At 40.0% G+C, this 21,644-nt stretch overlaps 1 protein-coding gene across 5 annotated transcripts; it reads left to right on the top strand.

The window, feature by feature from the left end:
• The first annotated feature begins 5,076 nt into the window (after positions 1-5,076).
• slc22a16 (solute carrier family 22 member 16) lies at positions 5,077-20,567 on the top strand. 5 transcript variants are annotated; one of them, XM_081695716.1, is made up of 10 exons: positions 5,077-5,172; positions 6,055-6,233; positions 6,765-7,238; positions 10,880-10,997; positions 12,135-12,449; positions 13,501-13,794; positions 13,889-14,056; positions 16,415-16,524; positions 16,689-16,788; positions 17,137-20,564. In XM_081695716.1, exons 2-10 carry the CDS (start codon positions 6,184-6,186, stop codon positions 17,311-17,313), a joined length of 1,806 nt encoding a protein of 601 aa, XP_081551842.1. In that variant the 5' UTR covers positions 5,077-5,172; positions 6,055-6,183; the 3' UTR covers positions 17,314-20,564. The 5 variants fall into 5 exon arrangements, with proteins under 5 accessions (XP_081551842.1, XP_081551851.1, XP_081551845.1 ...); XM_081695725.1 differs by lacking the exon at positions 5,077-5,172 and having other exon boundaries at positions 5,944-6,233; positions 6,802-7,238; positions 17,137-20,567; XM_081695719.1 differs by lacking the exon at positions 5,077-5,172 and having other exon boundaries at positions 5,946-6,233; positions 16,679-16,788; positions 17,137-20,565.
• The last annotated feature ends 1,077 nt before the right edge of the window (positions 20,568-21,644 follow it).

Genomic DNA, 21,644 nt, shown 5'->3' with positions numbered 1-21,644 from the left:
AGTTCAGCAGCCATCCCTGTTTTTCTTTACTGTGTGTGCAGTCTTCCAGCTGTCTGCAGGATCAGGCCAGAACAGACGGCAGCAGGATTTTTCTTCATCCTCTCCACGTGACAGTTTTAGCAGGTTCTGGCCAATAACATTAAATCCCAAATTCCGATACCCAAAGACGGTAAGTGGTGCTATAACAAAGTGCATAACACCTCTTTCTGAGGGTAACAATGACCCAGCAGGTTCCTGCCACAGTGGAGGACAGGTTTTGATGAAACAAAACCTGCCAGATATCGTCTTGTTACAGGAGAATATATTGAAGAAAATAGTATACAAGTCCAAGCTGCTTTCCCCAACTTGGTAACTGGAGAGGGATTCTGTACAAACTTCCCTCTTTCTCCAATGGTTCATCACTATGTTCCTTCTCAGTGTCTTGTCTACCTCTCGCCCTTAAGCTACGCACACTTGCCCTCAGCTCTGGCCCATGCTAGCTGTGATCAGTTACAGTTGATGTTCACACAAAACCTTGTACAACTCTAATTAATCGATAGCGACCTCAGAGTCATTCATTTGGTGACATGCATACTTTATCCAATTGTTCATTAACTGCCTCGTGAGAGATAAATTGCTCATACCTTAAATTAATTTATAAAGATACTGCATCAAAGATGATTTTGAAAACGGTCCGGAATTTTTAAATATCAGTTAAACCACTACCAGTTTTGATTTATTTCATTTGGTTAAAAAAAACATATTCCTTTCAGCCTAATACATTAAAAAACACAACCACCACCACCACCACAACAACAACAACAACAACAAACTAATGAACTTTTCCTTTGTTTTCGCAGACAGAAAGGATAAATATGTTTGAACCAAAAACATGGGACAATATTTCCCCCTGCTGGTTGGACATTATAGGCTTAAGTGGGGCAATCCGTCACTAATCGTACCAGCATTTGAAATATAGAGTCAGCTTGTGCTTTGAAATCCAGATGTAAATGACTCAAAGACACATAGCACCACCCACTGGTAACTGCACTTCCCCTTGATTATACCATATGTTTCATGGTTGATAAATTACCCAATCACAGTGTTTTCTAGGTCAATGTAGAAATGCCTGAAAGATTAATGTGTGACTGTTAGGTTAAGAAATTCACAGATTTCGTACAGAGTATTAGCTTTTATTAACATAAAAATGACAAATATAAAATGTATTGCAGTTTAACTTTCATCTCAAGTGAAATGTTCTGGACTGTTTTGCTTTTATTTGATCTTATCTGATATAAATATTTGTTTGCTCATTTGTACATCTGTGTACCTTCATGGCTGTTTATGCCCAGCTCATCAAAGCAATGTAAAAGTGTTTATTGTGTCTTCCATATGGAAGCATCAGAAACACATGAACTTGAGAAATATGAGTTTACCGCAGTAAAAGTTAAATATATTCTCATCAGCCACGTTATAAGTTGACTACGTGACCAGGGAAACATTATATACGTGTATGATTATGATCAATATCCATTCATGCATCATTAGTAAGTCACATTAAAATGGTCATCACAAGTCAGTTTCTGACCACAGGACCATTGACACTGTGACATATTGAACAAATCTGCACTTTAAGATAATGCAGGCTCGTTGGAGTTTTTATATGTGCCAGTGTCTCTGCTGAGTTGAGAGTGATCCACCACCCAGAAACATCCAGCCAACATTCAGACAACGGTCTTGTGTTCAGTAACTGAACACCAGTGAAGGACTTGAAGTGGTTAGTTAACAAACTCTGTGATCGTCTGTAAGATAAAATCTATCCTATACGATGCTTGAAATTTCACTTACAACACTTTTCAAAGCATTTAGCTTCTTGAAACATGAGCCTTTCCTACTCAGTCATCTACGACCCTGAATACCTGTAGTACATTTCCCATCCAGAATTATGGCAAGTTTAAATGGTCCTTTATTCTTCAGCTGAGTGGTTGAAAATGAATAGAGTAGCATCTAGTTTGCTCAGTAGTAATGTTTCATGGACACTGGTGTATGGGCTCTTTGCTGGTTTATTACCTGCTGTATCAGTGATTGAGTACTCTACTTTAGAACATGCAATTATTTCACGTGTAGCAAAAGGCAGAGAACTGATGTAGAGGTTCAGACGGAGCCATCCTCCGCACTCACGCTTTTGTGCTTTCTTTTTGGAAGTCAGATGTAGGACTCCACATTTTTGTCATTTGTCCTCTGATTCTCAAAGCTATCAGTTTTGTGGGCCATTTCTGTAGTTTGGTGCTCTGGGAGAAGGATGCAAAGAGAGGTCCTGAGTTCAAATCCCAGGCAAGTCCAGGTTTACAAGCCTGTGACTGTTCATCAGTATAACATTTCAGTCCAGGTTTACAAGCCTGTGACTGTTCATCAGTATAACATTTCAGTCCAGGTTTACAAGCCTGTGACTGTTCATCAGTATAACATTTCAGTCCAGGTTTACAAGCCTGTGACTGTTCATCAGTATAACATTTCAGTCCAGGTTTACAAGCCTGTGACTGTTCATCAGTATAACATTTCAGTCCAGGTTTACAAGCCTGTGACTGTTCATCAGTATAACATTTCAGTCCAGGTTTACAAGCCTGTGACTGTTCATCAGTATAACATTTCAGTCCAGGTTTACAAGCCTGTGACTGTTCATCAGTATAACATTTCAGTCCAGGTTTACAAGCCTGTGACTGTTCATCAGTATAACATTTCAGTCCAGGTTTACAAGCCTGTGACTGTTCATCAGTATAACATTTCAGTCCAAGTTTAAAAGCCTGTGACTGTTCATCAGTATAACATTTCAGTCCAGGTTTACAAGCCTGTGACTGTTCATCAGTATAACATTTCAGTCCAGGTATACAAGCCAGGTTTACACACACACACACACACACACACACACACACACACAGTGTAAACAAAAACATCACTTGAAGATGTCTTTGGCATGTATGAACTATGTATTAATCTGGAAAGAGCTATAAGGGGCTCCACTAAAATGCACAGTTCAGCAGGCGTGAGCTATAAATATATGCTGTGACCTGCTTGGTCCTAATAATAAACATTGCAACCACCCTCACTGCTGTATAACAATAGTTATAATAAGCTGTCAACGTGAATCTGTACTTCAGTTTTACTGAGTACCTGAGGATTTGGGTTATCTGAGCAGCCAGGTCCGTAAATTATGATTATTTGGATTGGATTAAGGTTATGTGGATTATTTGACTGGCCATGCCTGTAAATATAATAAAAATACCTGTAAATTACATAAAATTGTTGCAGAGGGAGGGGGAGCAAGAGAGAGAGACCAAAGGCTTGGCATCTCAGAGGGAAGATTATGATTATGGCTGATGATCTGTGTCGCATTATCTCCGTTCACATGACCCTAGCAAATGTATTGTAGCAAACATTTTATTGCACAGTTTTTGCCTATCTATGTAAATATGCCATTGAAAACTGTACATTTATGATAACATAAAACTGGGATAGTCCTCCTGTAACAATAATACTCTCAGGTTTCTGACTTTAAAAAATATAAATTCATTGCTAAAATTCTGTTGTTTTCCTCAAAATTTATATATATATATATATATATATATATATATATATATATATATATATATATATATATATATATATATATATATATATAAAAATATAATATATATATATTAAATTAAGTTAGATGCCACAGCGTTGGTTCCTTCTTGCTTCTGGACTATGTTGAGTGACCCTCTTGATGCTGAGGTTAACCTTCTCTCCAGAGATTTTCAAATCTCTCTTTGGGAGCCTTGGTCATGATTTACAAGCAGCTCAACTCCAAGTCATGTGAGCTCTTACCCTTAATGTTTTAGACCTTTATTAAGTTCACATTGAGGTTTGTCATATTAAAGAGTTTTTTTCTTGCCACAGTTACTGCTGAGATGCATATTAGGGGTTGAGATCCAAATTTATGTAAAAGTACTTTGCAATGCTGTTGTGAATACTATCCAAAATAGAAATACTTTGAACTGAATAGAATACAAAAGAGTGTGAATTTCAAGGGCAGAAAACCATCTCATCCTATGACAGAATACCACACTTAAGAGGAGGACACCCTCCACATTGAATGGGAGCTAAGCAGACTCCACAAACTGAATCACTCACAAACTGAATCACTGCTGAACATAAAGCAAGGGAGTACAACTGTTTCCAGTAGTGCAAAGTAAAAACAATAAATCACTCTTCTTAGAATACACATACTGCCACTAGTTACCAGAATATTATATCCAGTTTATCTTAAGGCTTTTAGCATTGTAGTTGCCTTAAAAGTGGGGAAACCTGATTCTGGCAATGTCTGTAAAGCTTTAAACATTGTATCCATAGTAAAACAGGGTTCTTCTGGTAAAACAATCCCTAACTACAGTTGTGTCAGTCAAAATTGATAAGAGGGTGTGAATGGCTATCATAAATGTTTGTGTGATAATGTTGATTACATTTTCACATTGTCACATTAGTTTCTATCACCGTCATAGTAATCTATTGATGTGGTTAATAAGACACAGTGATCACTTTTGTAAGTCACTAAATGTGTGTGTGTGTGTGTGTGTGTGTGTGTGTGTGTGTGTGTGTGTGTGTGTGTGTGTGTGTGTGTGCGTGTGTATGCATTTTTACATGGATCTTTACATAGTATTTGAAATAGCTAGTGTTTTGAATGTAACATGGCTTCACCTCCTAGAGCTTTAGAAGCACTTTGCTTACTTTGCTATTACACAAGATTTCCAGAGAAACATTTTGGACATTTTGGGCAGAGGTCCTTCATCAGCTGTCCAAGCAAAGTTCAAGAAGGTGAAATATATATAACAAGTTTACACACACACACATACACACACACACGCACACACGCACACGCACACACACACACACGCACGCACGCACGCACACACATCACGGGGTAAGACCAGTGACTGGACACCAAAAATACACACACAGTAAGACGAGTTAACACAAAACCACGAATGTAGGCTGGCGCACCACAACCCTCATCAAATATTTTCTAACGGACGTTAGCACCGCGGTCAACGCGATCATATATGTAACCAAATAGACATTTAATAGGATTTTGTAAGCCTATTACTCAGAATTCCTACAATAAAAATGACTGCGAATCATACCATGGACACAGGAGTAAGTGTACTTCAAGAATCTACTAAAGTGATCTGATAACAATTTGATTTGTGTATTTTATGGAGCTTCAAATATGGCATATATGAAATCGAACAGACATTTAATATGATTTTGCTACCCCATTACTCCAAACTCCTACAGTAAAAATGTCTACGAATCATACCATGGGTACAAGAGTAAGTGTTCTTCCAGAACCTACTGAAGTGATCTGCATAACAATTTGATTTGCGTATTTTATAGAGCTTCAAGTAGTGATATATAGTGAACCGAATAAATATTTAAGAGTATTTTGCCATCCCATGACTCCAAAGTCCTACAGTAAAAACACTTCAACATCATATTCTGAATATGTTGGAAAGTGTTCTCCAAAAATATAACGGATGGAACTGATAGCAATTTGATTTGTGTATTTTATGTAATTTTAATATATACTCTAGTGAAATGATTAGACATTTGCACAATATTGCTACGATATTTCTCAACGTTCACACAGTAAAAACCTAAGGAAATATTATCATGAGTAACTAAGAAAGTGATCTTTATAAATATGGTGGATTTAACTTAAAAGAAATAGATTTTACTGGGAAGCTTTGAATTTCCGAAAAGGTATGTTAAAGAACACATTTATTTTAGATTTCCAATGTCTACACTAACAGCGAGATAAACTTTCCCCCCACGTCGTTTTACAAACTGGCTACCGTAATACGAAATGTAGGCGCACACCGACGGCCCCGGTGTGGCTAGCGCGACCGAGCTTTTGCGTAGAGCAGACTGCGTGACAAGCGTTTTTATACTAAGCCATTCAGCCATTCACCATAACATAGGATGACCCTGTCAAATGTTGACCGCTCTAACTGGTCAGTTCTTTTCTTTTCTTCGCAGTTCATTCAGTAAGAGCTCCCCCCAGTAACCACCCCTTCTCCGCGAGGGGATGAATGAGGTCTAGCACAAACCGTTGGTGTCTAGTTAAAGAAGGAGCTCCCGCGCACAGAACTCCAGAACAAACTCAGAATGGCAACCGGTGTCGAAAAGCTGTTTGACGAACTCGGGCACTTCAGAAAGTAAGTTGTTGGAGGTAATATGAAAGTATTGAAAAATACGCCTTTTTAAAAAGTATTTTTATTTTTATTTTTTTTAACCTCAATAGTTGTGTTGGACAGTGATCCGTCGGTTTAAAATGAACTACATTACTTCTTCACTTCATACTTCATTTCCTTCATACAGACTAGGCTTCTTCTTTTTTTAAATTAAAAAATAAAATAAATAAATGTATTTTTTGTTGGTTACTGCTATGCGTTTGGAGCCCATTTGTGGGCAGATATACCACTGCGAATATGCATTATGAGCATATTTTAATATAATTTTTTTTTTCATTTAGAAAAAGCATGAAGATTGTCTTGAAACCAACTGTGTAAAAATATTTACGAGATATTTTAGCTTAATTTAGAAGCTCAGAACAGAAAATACTATCAAGAATTCTTTTTTTGTCTGCAGTTTTCCATGAATGCTTTTTAAGCAAATATTTTTTATCAAATAATCCTAATGAGGATGCTCGCTGAGTTTTTGTAATGTATCTATTCCTCATCTATAAGGTTCCAGGCATGCCTCTATTTCGCTGCCATTTTCCAGGCCATCTCGTGTGGGATTCACTACCTGGCCTCCGTTTTCTTGGTGGATACACCGAATTTCCTGTGCGATCCACCAGGTAACATCACGAATGTCCTGTACGGGAACCACTCCATGGCCTCTCTGGATGATATCTGGTCATTCTACAGTCCCTGGAAGGGTCCGGTGATAGTGCAGACCATTATGGGGGAGCAGTGGGAGCTTAGCCCCTGTCGCAAAGCGCTGCGTCATGACACGCTTGACTTCGAGTACGAGTTTCTTGGCAATAAGTCTATGGAGGCATGCGGCCGCTACCTGTACGACCACAGCCAGGTGGAGCAGAGCATCGTGACAGACTGGGACCTGGTGTGTGAGAAGGAATGGCTTGCCAAGCTTTCACAGCCTACGTTTATGCTGGGGGTCCTGATTGGGGCTCTGGTGTTCGGGGACATCGCAGACAGGTGTGCATTTGTGCCTAAAGCGTGTATAAACTGACCATCCTTTTTTCCTCTTTTTTTTTTCATCTACGCTTCATATCGTAGGTGCATTTTATACGCGTACAATTACAGAATGTAACCTTATCTTCTATCATGTCCTGTTCATCTCCGATCAGTTTCTGTCCTTTAGAACCCTTGCTTTCTGGATTTTATTTGAATGGTGTGCTGTTCTCAACCAAGCATTACTACTGACATGACATCAACCAGTGTTCAAATTAATAGGCACAGAAGCTTTAGAAATGGTTCGTTAATGGGCAGCTTAACCCAAACTGTGTATGTTATCAGATGTACTGTAACCTCTACAGTCCATCTGATACTAGGAGGATAGTGAGTGTATGTTCACCAGAGAGTGCGACTGTGAGTTCCATATGGCTCAGTGGCTCCGCACATTAGTCTCACTAGGGCATGTCAGGGAACATGTAACGATGTATGCCAACTAAATGTGGCTCTTTGAGAGTTAACAGGGCATCTTTAGACAGGGCAGAACTGAAAGCTATCAGCTCAGCAGGCTATATAGCTCAATGGCCGCTCAGTTCACACAAACTGGACTTAATGTGAGTCACTAATGTGCTCAGTGTTTCTGAGCACATTGTGTGTGTGTGTGTGTGTGTGTGTGTGTGTGTGTGTGTGTGTGTGTGTGTGTGTGTGTGTGTGTGTGTGTGTGTGTGTGTGTGTGTGTGTATGTGTGTGTGTGTGTGTGTGTGTGTGTGTGTGTATGCTGAGCAGGCTGTAGTGAAGACTGGGAAAGGCAGGGAGGCACCAGTGTTTTATGTGTTAGACTACAGCAGTCAGATAAACAAATCACACAATAGTGCATAATATATAATAGTGCATAATATATAATAGTGCATAATATATTTGCTTGCATAACAGCATTCTGTAAGATCTTTTCTACCTGAAAGAACTATCATGATGTTCGCTGGAGCATGAGAGCATTACATGAGACAGGGTGCCCATTTCACCGTTTTTATACTAGAGTACTTTTACAAGATTGAAAAGAAATGCATATATAGGATTAAATTCAAAACGTATCCAAGCCTATACTGTGCAAAAGTTTTAGACACAGAAAAGTTTTACAGAATTTGTATATATTTTTAGTCTTCTAGCACAGAAGCACCTGTGGGGTAATTCACAACAAAGGCTGGTGGATTATAGCTGTTTAACCTTAAAATAAGTATTAGATGATGATCTGGTAGGAGTCACATATCTCCCAAGTAGATGTTTCACAGCAGACAGATGTTTCCAGATGTGAGATGTCTCCCAAGTAGATGTTTCACAGCAGACAGATGTTTCCAGATGTGAGATGTCTCCCAAGCAGATGTTTCACAGCAGACAGGTGTTTCCAGATGTGAGATGTCTCCCAAGCAGATGTTTCACAGCAGACAGGTGTTTCCAGATGTGAGATGTCTCCCAAGCAGATGTTTTACAGCAGACAGTTGTTTCCAGATGTGAGATGTCTCCCAAGCAGATGTTTCACAGCAGACAGATGTTTCCAGATGTGAGATGTCTCCCAAGCAGATGTTTCACAGCAGACAGGTGTTTCCAGATGTGAGATGTCTCCCAAGCAGATGTTTCACAGCAGACAGATGTTTCCAGATGTGAGATGTCTCCCAAGCAGATGTTTCACAGCAGACAGGTGTTTCCAGATGTGCTGGTCTTTTGCAAAAGCACAAACAAACAGGCATAGTTGAGGACAAGGAACACAGTGATCACCAACGGAGACTTAGAGCAGGAGATTTGAAGCATCTCAAGCTTACTTCTCTTCTAAATCGGGAGCTGTCCAGCACTGCTCTCAGGTCAGAACTAGAATAAGCCACATGGACCTGGTGGACCCATCTACAGTCCAGAGAAGTCAAAGTCGAAGTCAAATGTATTTATACAGCACCTTTTACAACAGCCGTTGTCACAAAGCAGCTTTACACAGTCCAAGCCCACAGTGAGCAAGCCAAGAGCGACAGTGGCAAGGAAAAACTCCCTAGAGCACGAGGAAGAAACCGACACCAGACACTACGATAGTACCGATATAAACAATAAAGAGTAGAATAAGTAGTGAGAGAGAAAAAAGAATAATAATAAAAATAAATAATAAGCAATGACTGTCTATTCCGGTTTTCTTCTTCGACAGTGTGTGTGTGTGTGTGTATCTGAAACTCATCTTCCATTAGACAGTCTGTTGAGGGGGTGGTGGGAGTAGCCATGGCAGCTGAGACAGGCTGAGGCTCAGGAACAACAGGACACCAGAAGTGGGTGAACCTCAGCAGAAAGAGAGAATAGATCATTAGGCATGTCCATGTATGAGGGTGTGTAAATTAGGTATCCATAATGTGCAAAGATGGACTCCGGCAGATCTAGCTATGGCAACACAGCTAAAAAGATAGTTATGAGAGCACCCTGGAACATCAGCACTCCGCCGCTCTCAGTCAACAAACTTGAGTGACAAAAGAGTGGTAAAGTGACAGCATCATAACATCCCAGTTTACCATAACTCTCAATGCCCATGGACCCCTAGATGTACACCTTTACCTAAGAGGGGAAGTACAGTTATGTGCAAAATAATAGCAGTCTATCATCACTAATGTATTTAATTACTGATTTTGACAGAAAAGATAATACAATATGGGGAAAAAAATTTATGACTAGGTATAGCCGAGTAATGAGCAACCAACAGAATTAACAGTCACACACATTGCAATGCACACATTGACTCATTTAATGAAAGGGGCGTGTTCAAATTAATAGCAGTGTGGAGTTCAATTAGTGAGGTCATTCAGTCTATGAAGAAACAGGTGTCAATTATGGCCTTCATTTAAAGAAGGAGGGCAGCACATGTACCTGCTGGTTTTAACACTTGCTCAGTGAGTAAAATGGGTCGTTCCAGACATTGTACCAAAGGAGAAAAAACTTTGATCAAGAAGTTGATTGGAGATGGGAAAACATATAAGGAAGTGCAGAAAATAATTAGCTGCTCAGCTAAAATTATCACAAATGCTTTAAAATGGAAAACAAAACTTGGAACACGTGGTAGGAAAAGAAATACTAGCATCCATGTAGATCATAGAATAACAAGAATGGTTAAGAAGCATCAGCTCCAGGGAAATCAAAGAAGATCTTCAGTTACCTGTGAGTACTGCAACAATCAGAAGGTGCCTACGTGAAGCCAAACTATTTGCCAGAAACCCTCGTAAAGTACCATTGCTGAAAAAAGAAAGGTTGGAAAGGTTACAGTTTGCCAAAGAACACATTGACTGGCCTAAAAAGAAGTGGCGCAACATTCTATGGACAGATGAGAGCAAGATTGTTCTTATTGGGTCTAAAGGCCCAATAAACAACTTTCAGTTTATACTGTTTGTAAATGAAAATGAAGACACTGCTATTTTTTTTTAACAGCCCATTATTCTTTTTTTCATTTTCAGTTTAAAAATTTATATTTCGTTCATGTTTTCATTTGGAATTGAATGTGCAGTGCTCCCAGTGCCTTTGCGTATATGGAAATAAATGCTGTTATGAGGACTGAGCTTTTTCTCCGTTGTGTTAAACACACTGATATTATTTTGCACATAACTGTCACCTAAATGCTTTCGCTGTCACTGTCTTTCCTCCTCCAGGGTTGGCAGGCGACCCATTCTAATGGCCACCAGTTTGTGTCAGTTTGCTTTTGGCATCACTGTGGCATTTACAGGGAACTACTACTACTTTGTGGTCATGCGATTCCTGCTTGCCATGGTAAGTCAGTCATTTCAGCCACCAGTTTCAGTTGCTGCCGAGAGTGGTATAGTGTAGTGGGTAATAAGTCTGCCTCCCCTAAAGGGGAATGGAGTTCAGTCTCTTGTTTGGGGACAGCAATACCAGTAAGACTCCTAACACTATGTTCACCTACCTATGTAACATGACTGAAATTATAAGTCATTCTGGATAAGAGTGTCTGCATAAATGCAAATGTTGTTGTTTTTGAGAAGTGTTCCTTAGTGATTGAGCAAAGAAACATTCATGACATGTTTTTGAGTTGCTCCATGTAGCCTTAGGTAATCACTGAGCAAATTAACAGGGGTGGGAGAGAGCCCCTGTTTACAGAGTGCTGGAGGTGAAAGTTGGAGGTCAGCTGTTGTCATGGGCTATCTCTCTCTCTCTCTCTCCCCCCCTCTCTCTCCCTCTCCCTCTCTCTCTCCCTCTCCCTCTCCACTTGTTTTCTAGATCTCCTCCTTTTGTGCGTCCCTCTTTCATGTCACCTTTAGGTGGTAATTTTTTTATCACGTTTAGATTTACAACTGTCACTTGGTGACTTTCTATTTGCACATGCGCACACACACATACGCGCACACATGCTTACAGTGTTTCCATGTCTCAGCACAGTCTTATGACTTGCCAGTAAATTCTGCAGTGCATGCTTTTCCAAACATGCCCTTGGCACGGTCTTGTGTGTGTATGTGTATTTAAGTTTGCACTTTCACAAATAATTATTTGTTTATTTATTTGTACAGTTTATTTGGTTTGAAATATGCATTTTCATGATATTTTAGGACTGAAGCTATCATGTACTGTTTCAAACATTGTTTAGATAAAAAAATCTAAATAAATAGAACAAACTTAAGGCTTTGTGTGTGTATGAGAGGGAGGTAATTTACTCAAGAATAAAGAAAAGTTAAACATCGATTCCATTTAAAGGAATCATTTCTCATCCCTCTGTTTCCAGACCTCTTCTTTCGTTCCTTTCTCAATCTTTCTTCCCTCTGCTTCACTTTTAAACTATTTCACATGACAAAAATCCAACCTCCCCCCCCCAACCAATTCCACTCTCATCCCCACCTCCTTCTCCTCCATCATCCTCCACCCTCTCTGACCTCTCTCTCTCTCTCTCTCCAGGTGTCGAGTGGCTACCTGGTCGTGGTTTTCGTCTACGTTACGGAGTTCACGGGTAGCCGGGTGCGCACGTGGACGTCCATGCACGTGCACGCTTCCTTCGCTGTGGGCATCATGATTGTGGCACTGGTTGGCTACCTGGTGCGCGTCTGGTGGCAATACCAGATCATCCTGACTCTTAGCACCTGCCCCTTCCTGCTCTACTGCTGGAAGTTCCCCGAGACGCCCTTCTATCTAATGGCTAAAGGGCGGCACAAGGAAGTCCAGGAGCTCTTGGACACCATTGCCCACTCTAATGGCCTGGAGCCCAAGCTGAAGGTATCCCCCTTTGTCTTACACCATCAAGGTGCATTATCCACTGCCCTTAAATTTCTCCATTTAAGGATGAAAGTGTGATTTGTAGTTTAGATTCTTCCTGGCTAGGAAAACATGACACTAGTAACTGATGATTTTTACCACTTGCAAAATTTGAGACAGGTTATAATACTTATTTTACAATAAACATATCAAATCATCCACATTTTGTCCATATTTAACTGTAAGAAACCTAAATCATCAGTACAGGTGTGAGCATCAGTGTCTCCTTAGTAGATTACAGTCGTGGTTAAAGTGATATTGTTCTTGAGTAGCTGATCTGACTCATGTACTGCTTCTGAAGTGTGAAGGTGGGACTTACTGGTGCAACCTGTGCTCAGCACACTGAAGTGGACAGGTGTGTGAGAGAATGTGTCCTCTCTGCTCTGCACTGATAAGAAGCTGTTTGATTGGATGGGCAAGCATAGCACAGATATCTAGGTCTGAAAATTAAACTACAAGGGTCTCTGAAAATGAGATCATAGCCTTCACACAGACTGAGAGAAGGAGTGTGACAAGCTGCCCTCCTGGCACTGGTATGCACTTATATTATGGCACAACACAGAATGTGTTTTCACTAGTAATGCTTGTATCCGATGGATTTTTTTCAGTGACATGAAATGACTGTAAACTACTGGTGTAATTTTATTAGGTTTAATAGACATGAAATATGAAATAATATGAAAAAGGCTACTCTTTGGACAGTTTTGAATTTGGCTGGTGTTTCTCTGTGCCAATTAGATCTACATTGTCATACAGCAGTGAAGAAACTCTGAGCCATGCAATATTACAGTCAATGTTATTAGCTTACCACAGAGGGATATGTGTGCGCTGGGGGGGGGGGGGGGGGGGGGGGGTAATCTGTAAGATGGACCTCTGTGACCTGACAGATGATGCTGTGGTGCTAATGAGCCTATGTAGCTTGATGCGATTGAGCATTGACTACAGACCAGTGCAGATTTGAGCAGGAAAAGTGTGAATCACGGTGATAGCACATCTCTGAACCACAACGTAGGTGACGGAGCTGATGGAGAGGGGCAGGGCGGCAGCAGGTGAAGGTAGGCAGGACGACCGTGGCCTGGAAGAGGCAGAGAGAAAACTCAGCATCCTGGACATGTTCAGAAGCTGGCGGATGGCTCGCCGTGGCATCACCTGCTGGGCCATCTGGTTCATTGGCGCACTGGGCTACTATGTCTTCAGCCTGGGCTCCGTCAACCTGGGAGGAAACCAATATGTCAACCTCTTTCTGGTCGGTAAGAAAAAGAGAGAGAGAGAGAGAGAGAGAGAGAGAGAGAGAGCGCACGCAATGGTACGTTCTTGCAACAGTATCATAGCAATTTGTGGAGACTCAGGAAGGCAAATGTTCATCCAAACATTGTTCATCCAAACATTGTTGTTTTTAGTGTTACATCACCAAAGGATCATTTGATTGGTTGCTGGCAGGTGCTGTTGAGCTGCCCTCATACCTGATTGGCTGCTTTGCCATGGACCGAGTTGGCAGGAAGAGAACCTGTGCTCCAGCACTGCTCCTGAGTGGAGTTGCCTGTATGCTCATAATGGCAGTGCCGCAGGTACAACTGGGTGTATGTGTTTTGGGAGGTGCATATCGGCATGGCTTCATGTATTTATGTGTCTAAATCAAATTTAGACCCATAAATGCATGAAGACATGCCAACATGCTTGTGTGCAATTAAAATAATCTGAATATAAGTAATTGAAAGTCATTCATGGAGTGAACATGGGTTGCAATTTATCTAATGTTACTTTTTCTAGGACACGTCCAAATTGGACTTAATTTGAGATGAGATCATCATTTTACTATTATTCATTTGTGAGTCCATCAATCTGTGTCTCCAATTGTAGTTATATTTGTGTGTAAGAGGCTTGAACTGTGATGCACTGTGTTTTTATGTCTGTTTTTCTGGTCTGACACTAAAAACGTCTGAAATGGCTAATCAGAGAAGAACTTTATACTTTGTTCTAGAAGGGAATGGAAACAAGACATATAAACAGACCTTCTAAATTGGAGTGAATGTTTTCTGTTAATGAAAAGAAAAGAGAACAAGAAACACTCATCTATGAACTTTCTGACCAGATGTGTTTATTTACTTAGCATGAAACTGTACACTTAAAAAAAAGTCCTTGTTGGGAAAACCTTTATCTTTTGATTATTTTGATTGCAAGTTCACAAAAAAAACAAAAACAACTTGAACTTTAAATTATTGGACCTGCAATGCATTTTAGTCATTTATATCATGAAATTTATAATGATGTAATGATATTATTATAGAATGAAAATTATAAACTATGGGCAGTGGTAGCTCATTGGTTAAGGTACTTGACTAGTACTCAGAAGGTTGCCAGTTCAAGTACACTGCTGTGAAGTTGCCACTGTTGGGCCCCTGGGATTAACCTTCAATTGCTCAAAAATTGTACTCAGTCACTTTGGATAAAAGTGTCAGGTAAATGTAAAATAGTTTGTTTATGTAGTTCACAGCAATTCCGATCAGAGGGAAGAACAATCCATAGGGAACTTTGTGTTCAGTAACTATGGGCTACTATGAGTTCATGGGTGAGCACACACATTATCATCACTGCTTTCGAGCAGCCTGTGACACAAGCATCTGGTTTAAATGCTGTCTGTGAGAAGGCAACAGCTGAGACGTGCTCAGGTTCTCTCATAACTATCAGGCCTGTGGGGTTGAATCCTGAAACACCCACCGCACGACAGAACAGCTGTAGTGACAGAAAAAGGCTTGGTTTATCACTGTCACTGTTAGGATTAAGGTAGCCATGTGTGACTTTTTAAAGTGAGTCACGTTAAAAGAGTTCATTTTGACTGTCTTGAACCATTTTTCTGAACTGAAGTGTAATATTGTGCTTTTGATTTCTTTCAATATAATTGTAATTGTTTTTAATTTAAACCAGTGTTCTTATTTCATTATTTCAGAATATTTTTCTACATTTTACCTTTCTCTTATGTAAAGCACTATGAGTATAAAAATAAGCTATATAAAAAATTGGCTTTCTTTGACATGTCTGGTTATAATGCATCGGTTACATCTTTTAAGATATGGTATCTTCTTTTGAGAGCAACTGTGTTTTACAAGTCATAGTTTCTGTCATAATAGTGACGCCTGTGTTTTCTTGATGCTCCATTCATTTAAAGCTGTTGTTGCAGACAACCTATTTGAGCTACAGTTTTTTGCTAACTTCTCCCAGATTTAGCCAGTGAAGTTGTCCACTGCCACCTGTCAGTCTCATGCCCTCCAAAAAATATTTTCGCAAAGCGCCAAAGCAATGCAAGTCAGTCTTTTTTTTTTCCCAGAGTTCTTGCTCTAAAAGTTCAAAACAAAAATAATGGCTTAAGCTTTGAAAGTAGAGAATATTAAATGATTGGCTCAGCTTTTATATAACACACGGTCTGTCTTTGTGTTTAGTATTTTGCAGCTGTCTTTGTAATTATTCCCCAGCGAGTTAACATTTGAAAACGCTCAATAGAAGATTCAGACAAACAAATTTATTCTCGTACACGTCATGTTCCATGGACATAGCGCAATATCTAATATCTGTGAGGTTAGACTAGTGTCTCGCCAGCCACACTGCAAAGATTTAAAAATAGCTATGCACTGGACAGGTGCATAGCAGCAGACAGAGTGTGGGTTACCCTGTGGACTGGGGTGTCATACACTTCCTTCTCTTTACTCACATGAGGGCAAAAATGGGGCCAAATGATTTCATGTGGTTAACAGGGAACAGATGTTTGGATCCATCAGTTAACATGTATTTGATTTTATTCAAATCATAAATCTTGTACATTGTTGACTGAACTATTGAAGGTCTTTCTTTAAGGGTTTCATACAACAAAACTGTGAGCAGCAATGCACAGCAACTGTCTGCTGGATATTAATGCTTTCTCTTTTCTGCAGGACAGCAGGTTTTTGGCTGTCATCCTTAGTATGACTGGGAAGTTTGCTATCGCCATTGCGTTTGGCCTGATTTACCTATACACATGTGAGCTGTACCCCACAGTCATAAGGTGTGTAGAGTGTAAAATATATATATATTAAATAATGAAGCAAATTGATAAGCCTCGTTGATGAAATGTGCTTTATACATCAACCCGCTTTGCCTTGTCTTGCCTGATTGTAAAGCAGGGTGGATGTGTAAAGGGTGTAGTAACATGGGTGTAGTAACTTGCAGGTCGCTGGCGGTTGGCAGTGGCAGTATGATGTGTCGGGTTGGCAGTGTGGTGGCTCCTTTCTGCGTCTACCTTGCGGACATCTGGGTCTACCTGCCTCAGGTAAACATGGCACACTGCCATTCTGTGGCAACACGTTCGACACCGAAGAAACACAATCGGCCATACTTTACCTTGACCATTCCCAGATATGAATAGTGATTTATCCCAGCATCGAATGATTAGGGATCAAGTAGGTTTTTTCCAAAAGTATATTTACTGGATCATTCTGACCATTCGAAGAATTATGGTGGTCCTGTTTTATGAAATTGTCCAGAAAAAGACAAATGCATGGATCAGGGTCAAATGTTATTTCTAAATTGAGATACTTATCATAATATCCATCATTATATTTGCATTAAAAACATCACAGCAACCTCTAAACGTGTCCTTCTATCCTCTGTGGTGCAGCTCATTGTCGGGATCCTGGCTTTCATCATTGGAGTGCTAACCTTGTTCCTACCAGAGACCCTGGGGGAGCCCCTCACCTCCACGCTGGAGGAGGCTGAGGCTCTGGGCATCAAGCCCAACAAGAAGACAAAGGTGGAGGATAGTCTGCAGATGAAGCTGGCTGACAGCAAAGCCTGAACTGTGGAGTCAAAGAGGAACCAGAGCAGCAGACAGGAATGCCCTGAGTAAATATGATCAACATGGCTGTAGAAGACTTCCTTGTTTGTTCACAGCATGTATTTTGGTCAGAATTGGCACAGATCTTTAATTGGATAATGGACCTAGAGCTCAATCCTGATGGCTCACTGCAGTGTGTTGGCTACTTTTGCATTTAGAAACAAATCTTTCTGTGGAAATGTCCTTGGTAGCTAGAGGACATTTTATGTGGTTGTTGCTTGATTTGATATTTTAGTTGGTCTACTTGGGACCGGTGCACCATTTTTATTAAGCTCTAGACACAGTATGCAGATGTGCCAATTCAGTCCACTTTCAACAGGCTTATGGCAATGCACAAAAGAAATATTTACAGTAGTTGCCATGTGTGATTATTTTATGTGATTAGCATTATACACTGCAAAGGCAAATTGTAATTTTCCACAAATGAATCCCTGTTTTTCTTTTGCTGTTATGGGGGATTTCTTTGATAACCAAATCTAACTCATCACATCAGAACAAAATTAGTATACCTAGAAATTTTAAAGTGAATATAGAGTGCACATTCCAGGATGTATTGGAATTTGAAATAAGACTTCTGTAAGACAAATGAACTACATCAGTGCTAAGTACATAACTCTTCAGTGTTTTATTTTTCAGTTAGGATACTTGTTGTTTTTAGGTAACTAAACTTACAGGTAATTATAATTTGGCTTTGACTTTTTAAAAATTTGACTTTCATGTGTATTTTTATTTATTTTATTTATTTTTAGTTATTTAGATAATAAACAATTAGTATGGTCCTCTGGGTGGTATTAGTTCTGCTCTTAGTGCTTTCACTTACAAAGAGGACTTGAAAAATATTTTGTAGCTCTAACAATATCAAAGGTCCTTAGTGTAGTAGTTTAAGACCAAAGGCTACCTTGCCTTAATGTGACACACATCTGATTTTTTCAGGGATGTGTGGACATAGAAGTCCGATATTTTCAAATCAGATATGTTTTTATATGTGGCCTTGGATCAGATACAAATCTAATTTCTGGCAATGTGACATGAATGAAAAATGGTCAGATCAGTCTCACAAATATGATGTTTTTGGTAGTTGGAGGACAGATGAGTTCATATTATAGACAGATGCAGGTCACGTGCAATTATAAACATTAACCATCAGGATAGTCATATCTGATATCAGCAAAAAATCTCAATTGAGCAATGAGGCTTGTAAAGTGAATGTAGCCAAAAGGTTCTCCTGAGTGCTGAAAACCCACAGGAGTTCCAGTGTCTTCAGTTAGTAGTGGTACTGGACTCAAACTTATGGAACCTTCTGAGTTTCTTCACAAACTAGTAAATATCTCCACCAGGTTCAGAACCAAAAGGAACAAAGAAAAATAAAAAACATTGAATAAACTACATCATTAAACTAATTTTAGATTATTTAATCCCTGTTTTTAAATGAATCTTTAGTAATAACTTGTCTGCTCTTGAGGAATTGACTATTGGAAAAAAAAAAAAAATGAGGGTACCTACCTGAAACATCTATTGTTTTAAACTGTATAAACCTCTCTACTGTCACTTAGCATGTCATTACATGTGCTTTTACCATATCAGACAATTATACATTAATTTTGTTCAGATTTTTTATTCAAAGGGAAAGCCTTGTAAATCTCAATGAAATGGACACCCAAAGCAAAGGAATTTCAGTCCAAAGATCAAACCAGCTAAAACTGTATTTCAGGATAAATTATAATAATGCAGTGGTGACTACTTGATGTAATTTAGGTAAAGATTGGCAGATATTAATTTTACCCAAATTATTTCCACCGGTTAAACCATTTGAATTCTGATTCACTGAACCACCTGGAGAATGCTCATCTGCACGCTTATAGGAGTTTTTTCCTGTGAGATCCAGTGGAATCATATACCTATCCTTGTGCTTGATCTGAACTCACTCACCCTTATATGTGAAAAACAGATGATTAATAATGCCACAAACAAAACTTGTGTCTGAAAATGCAAATGTGTGCAAGGGCAACAGATATCTTTGAATGGGACAGCAACTACAACCTACTCACTTGATTTTTGGTTCATCTCAGTATCTCAGGGTTTTTATAGTAGTGTTTGAAAATGCAGTTCAGTACACTTGACAGTCCGATATGACCTGTGAACACCAGCACGTGTTGGAGAGCTAGCTATGTGTGTTTTTGCCGTAACTCTCAGAAACGCTGGTGGTATACTTTACTTGAACTCTTGTCATTACAAGGCTTTATGTATCATGTAGTAGTTCATGATGGAAGAAACAGGCTCTTCTTTTGCAGCAAAGCAAAACCACAAGCCAAACTGATGACACTTTTGTTAAACCTCAAACAAATGTTATGCCGCACTTGGAGTACTGTAATACTAAAACCGCATTTTTATCAAATTCCACTCTACTACTCACAAAATATGCATTTAAATATTCCTTTATGTTCAAATGACATACCTCAGAAACACAAGGCCTTTCAAAACATATATATTTTCAAACCACTTAAGGAATCAGATTTTAAAAAATAAACTACAAATAGAAACCAGAAATACAGAATGGTGGATATCATTGGCATATTTCTTAGCATGTGTTTTTGCTTGGTACTGATTCTAAACGATTTTCTGGGTGGAAGAGGATATCCTGCAGGCTGACAGTACAACACTGATAAGCTCTATGTGTGATTTTAATTTAGAGATAAACTTTATGTGATTTTTAACTTACTATTCTTTTGGTCTATGGGTACAATAGGGTTGCACTTGGATGTGTTCTGTGAGAGTTGAGATTATTGTTCATTTTCCAGTGAAATGAACCTGACAAATATAGAGTATATGAATGTGTGATCTATAATGTGGCTCATGAACTCAGTGGTAATTATGTTTCAAGTTTCATCAAAATAAAACATTTAATGGTGAATGTCTCAAATTTCTCATTTGGTCTTTAGACATCTAAGCATGTTCAGTAACAGCTGTTTTATAACATTGTGGTTTGCTATTTCACTTCAAAAGGAATAGAAATAAATGAGGCATTCTCAACAAAAGCCAGTAGTGTGTGTTAGGTGCAAACAAGGTGTGAGAGAGGAGATGAGAGAATACTTGCACTGTTGGTGCTTTAAGAAGCTCTGGGACACTGCTGAACATGAAGACACTGCTGGGACACTCCTAGACATGAAGACACTGCTGGGACATTGCTGGACATGAAGACACTGCTGGGACACTGCTGGACATGAAGACACTGCTGGGACACTGCTGGACATGAAGACACTGCTGGGACATTGCTGGACATGAAGACACTGCTGGGACACTCCTAGACATGAAGACACTGCTGGGACATTGCTGGACATGAAGACACTACTGGGACACTGCTGGACACTGCTTGTACATAAAGACACTGCTGGGACATTGCTATACATGAAGACACTGCTGGAACACTGCTGGACATGAAGACACTGCTGGGACATTGCTGGACATGAAGACACTACTGGGACACTGCTGGACACTGCTTGTACATAAAGACACTGCTGGGACATTGCTATACATGAAGACACTGCTGGAACACTGCTGGACATGGAGACACTGCTGGGACACTGCTGGACATGAAGACACTGCTGGGACATTGCTGGACATGAAGACACTATTGGGACACTGCTGGAACACTGCGGTACATGAAGACACAGCTGGGACACTGCTGGACCTGCTTGTACATGAAGACACTGCTGGGACACTGTTTGTACATGAAGACACTGCTGGAACACTGTTTGTACATGAATACACTGCTGGGACACTGCTTGTACATGAAGACACTGCTGGACATGAAGACACTGCTGGACATGAAGACACTACTGGGACACTGCTTGACCTGCTTGTACATGATGACACTGCTGGGACACTGCTGGACATGAAGACACTACTGGGACACTGCTGGGACACTGCTGGACATGAAGACACTGCTGGGACACTGCTGGACATGAACACACTGCTGGGACACTGCTGGAACACTGCTGGACATGAAGACACTGCTGGGACACTGCTGGACATGAAGACACTGCTGGGACACTGCTGGAACACTACTGGACATGAAGACACTGCTGGGACACTGCTGGACTTGCTTGTACATGAAGACACTGCTGGGACACTGTTTGTACATGAAGACACTGCTGGGACACTGCTTGTACATGAAGACACTGCTGAACATGAAGACACTGCTGGACATGAAGACACTACTGGGACACTGCTGGACACTGCTGGACCTGCTTGTACATGAAGACACTGCTGGGACACTGCTTGTACATGATGAC

Source organism: Electrophorus electricus, chromosome 2, assembly GCF_041902795.1.
Source record: "Electrophorus electricus isolate QZ-2024a chromosome 2, ASM4190279v1, whole genome shotgun sequence".
Lineage (NCBI taxonomy): Eukaryota > Metazoa > Chordata > Actinopteri > Gymnotiformes > Gymnotidae > Electrophorus > Electrophorus electricus.
The sequence above is the reverse complement of the archived record's forward strand: the minus strand, read 5'-3'. Positions and strand labels throughout refer to the sequence as shown.